Source organism: Asparagus officinalis, chromosome 1 (assembly GCF_001876935.1).
Source record: "Asparagus officinalis chromosome 1, Aspof.V1, whole genome shotgun sequence".
NCBI lineage: Eukaryota > Viridiplantae > Streptophyta > Magnoliopsida > Asparagales > Asparagaceae > Asparagus > Asparagus officinalis.
In genome coordinates, this window is record NC_033794.1 from 30,972,936 (window position 1) to 30,975,660 (window position 2,725).

At 35.4% G+C, this 2,725-nt stretch overlaps 1 protein-coding gene across 1 annotated transcript; it reads right to left on the reverse strand.

Annotated features, from left to right (window-relative positions):
* Window positions 441-2,198, reverse strand: LOC109832898. Its single transcript, XM_020400379.1, has 5 exons — window positions 1,560-2,198; window positions 1,181-1,453; window positions 770-1,078; window positions 597-684; window positions 441-503 (listed from the first exon to the last, which is right to left on the reverse strand). The coding sequence occupies exons 2-5, from the start codon at window positions 1,282-1,284 to the stop codon at window positions 441-443; spliced, it is 564 nt and encodes a 187-aa protein (XP_020255968.1). The 5' UTR covers window positions 1,285-1,453; window positions 1,560-2,198.

The window sequence follows — 2,725 nt, forward strand, 5'->3', positions numbered from 1 at the left end:
AGAAATGCATGAAACACTTACGGTCCTTGTTGTGGCACGACAACTGACACAAGACCATGATGCTCCAATTTCCCCAATCCCCAATTACTCTCAATGAAACTCATAAACTTATTTCTAAATTTCACAGCATCGGCGGTATAAATAGGGAAGTTGATTGAGGAGTAGTGATAGAATTTTTTCTCCTCTCTCACTAACTCTACCAGGTGCCAATGTCCGGAGCTGACAATCGGGATCAGAATTCTTTCACACTCCAAGAACTTCTGCAGAGAAACATTTTCCTTCATTCATTTTGCCACCATTTCAATATTTCCTTCTAGAAATGCTTGCTAAAAGATGCAATAATGTCAACATTGTGGGATAACATAATAATAATATCCACCAATTAGTGAAAAAAACAAGGATATACTTACTGCAAGCCAAGGTCTTGTGACATGTATCTTTCAATCATAACTATTAGTTGTTTCAATCTTGTTACAAAGCCGAATAACAAATGCATCGATCACCTACAAAATTTACCATGAATGAATAAAATAGTTAATATAAATTATTTTATATACAACATCAAACAATCAATAACACAATTGTTTAGAACCTACATCGTCACTGAGTTCACCTCCCGTTAATAGTATATAAGCATCTAAGCGAGATACGCTTGCTTCGGCACACTTCCAAATGTACGTATCACTATATGCAAGTACATTGTGAGAAAATTGCTACTAGAATTAAGTAAATTCAAAGATTATTATTAGAATAAGTCAGTAACAGTTACCTGTTCATTCTCGATTGTAGAAAGTCTTCAATTAATTTGTTCTCATAATCAAACGCCAGTGCCTTACCTGGATAGTCTCTAGATGTAGGTATGAAGCCTTCTTCATTTTTGTACTTTTTTTTCCCATCAGGACTATCCAATATCTGGATGACACGTCTCTTCTTTGTGCCTTCCTTTGGTTGATCTAGAGGCATATAAGGTGAAGTAACAGAGGGTCCATCCTTCCTCTCCCTCTTTCCGACAGCCCGTTTGATAGATGGCGTTTCTCTGTTATTCTCATTACCACCTTCATCTTTTTGAGAAACATCTCTATAGAGTCGAGAAGGCATATAATTAACAAAGAGTTACACAAGAATTATATGGAAAATATAAAAATTAAAATTGCAAGAAAATTTAAAAAACTAAACTCACCGAGCATCTTCTAAAATTCTCACGTCTCTTGCGCTCATCACAAAGTCATCACATAAATCGGCTTCCCCAGTTCCTTCCAAATTCTCATATTCCTTAGCTTCCATATCCTCTTTGATTTTTTTTCTTCAGTTACATTTCCGTCATCCTCTTTCTCCTTGGTTTTTTTTGGCATCTAGCACTACGCTCTTCTAATTCTCGTAATTCTGTAGTGAGCTCATTCAACTCGTACGTCTTCTCCGCAATTAAGAAAATTAATTCAGCTTTCCTTGATTCCTATTTGACCAAAAAAAGCTAGTATTAGTACGTATACTATAGTTGCAAACATAGATACTAACAAAAGGGACATAAAATAATGAACTATTAGAGCAACGATATGTACAAATACTATTGGCGATGCCGTATGAATAAGAGGAGTATTCTCTTGGCCATTATCCGTAACCAACTTCGGGACTCTATATAATTTGTTCATAGTAGTCCTCCTCCACTTTCCAGTACTCTTCACACAAAAGAGCGGCGGTAACCTTTCAATATCTGAAGTGTACTCTAATTCCCCTACTTTTTCATAAAACCAAACCTACAAAAAAGAAACTACACATTAGCATGTGCATAAACAATAATCATTATCAAAATGAAAAGATATACAAAATAATGTTCATGTAACTCACCAGTAAAACGGAGGAAAAACCACCCATGTACCCGGCATTTGAGCGCTGACCTAATTCCCGCATACTAAGAGACTTCTTTGATTTACTCATCTCTTTGCAAAGAAGAGTGAACACCGCATGGCACCAATTATATTTATGCAAAGTTGATAACTGCTCCGCATATCTAAACGCCCACAAGGGACATGTCTTACATGTCCGCGGGCATAATATGAAGCCGATAATGAAAGCCACAATAAGTTTCACACATATTATAGGGTCTTCATTAATCATATCTACAATCATCTCGGCCATTCTATCGCGCTTCCCCGAAATCACCGCCTTCTTTTCCTCATCGGCTTTCTTATAATTCTTTACAAAATATGTGTAGATTGTATTAGCCACTGCCCCACTCATTTTTATCGGAATTCCCTCCTTTGGCAATCCGGTAATTCGGTGAATATCATCTATACCGAACACACAATTTTTATTCCCAATCATGAATGAGCATTTATCGGGATTAAAATTTTGAATCAAGCAATCAATTGCTATTTGCTCATTGCTCAAGGACCTGGGTATATTGAGAAAGTTGTGAAAATGTGTCGTCTGTAGGGCTTTTATGTGTCTTTCATCTAATATTATTCGCTTATCAATTAAATCTCGAAAATAACACAAATTGGCCGGAATTCTTAAGTGTGTTATCTTAGCCCTACAAGAAAATTATAATTCAGAAAGAGTTAAAAATTAAATATATTTGGGCAAATTAAGACGCATATTAACAAGTTTATTAACACAAACATTATACATCATGGCTTACAACAAAATTATAATTCAGAAAGAGTTAAAAATAAAATATATCATGGCAAATTACTTACGAAGTTGGAGGATTATTGCATTTAGAAGA

Bases quoted from the DNA above. Each gene is read 5' to 3' on its own strand.
- LOC109832898 (XM_020400379.1), bottom strand. From the start codon at position 1,284: ATGGAAGCTAAGGAATATGAGAATTTGGAAGGAACTGGGGAAGCCGAT. The intron at 1,079-1,180 runs GTGAGTTTAGTT...TCGACTCTATAG, and splicing joins AGAATTTTAGAAGATGCTCG to AGATGTTTCTCAAAAAGATG. The intron at 504-596 runs GTAGGTTCTAAA...TAAATTTTGTAG, and splicing joins GAGGTGAACTCAGTGACGAT to GTGATCGATGCATTTGTTAT.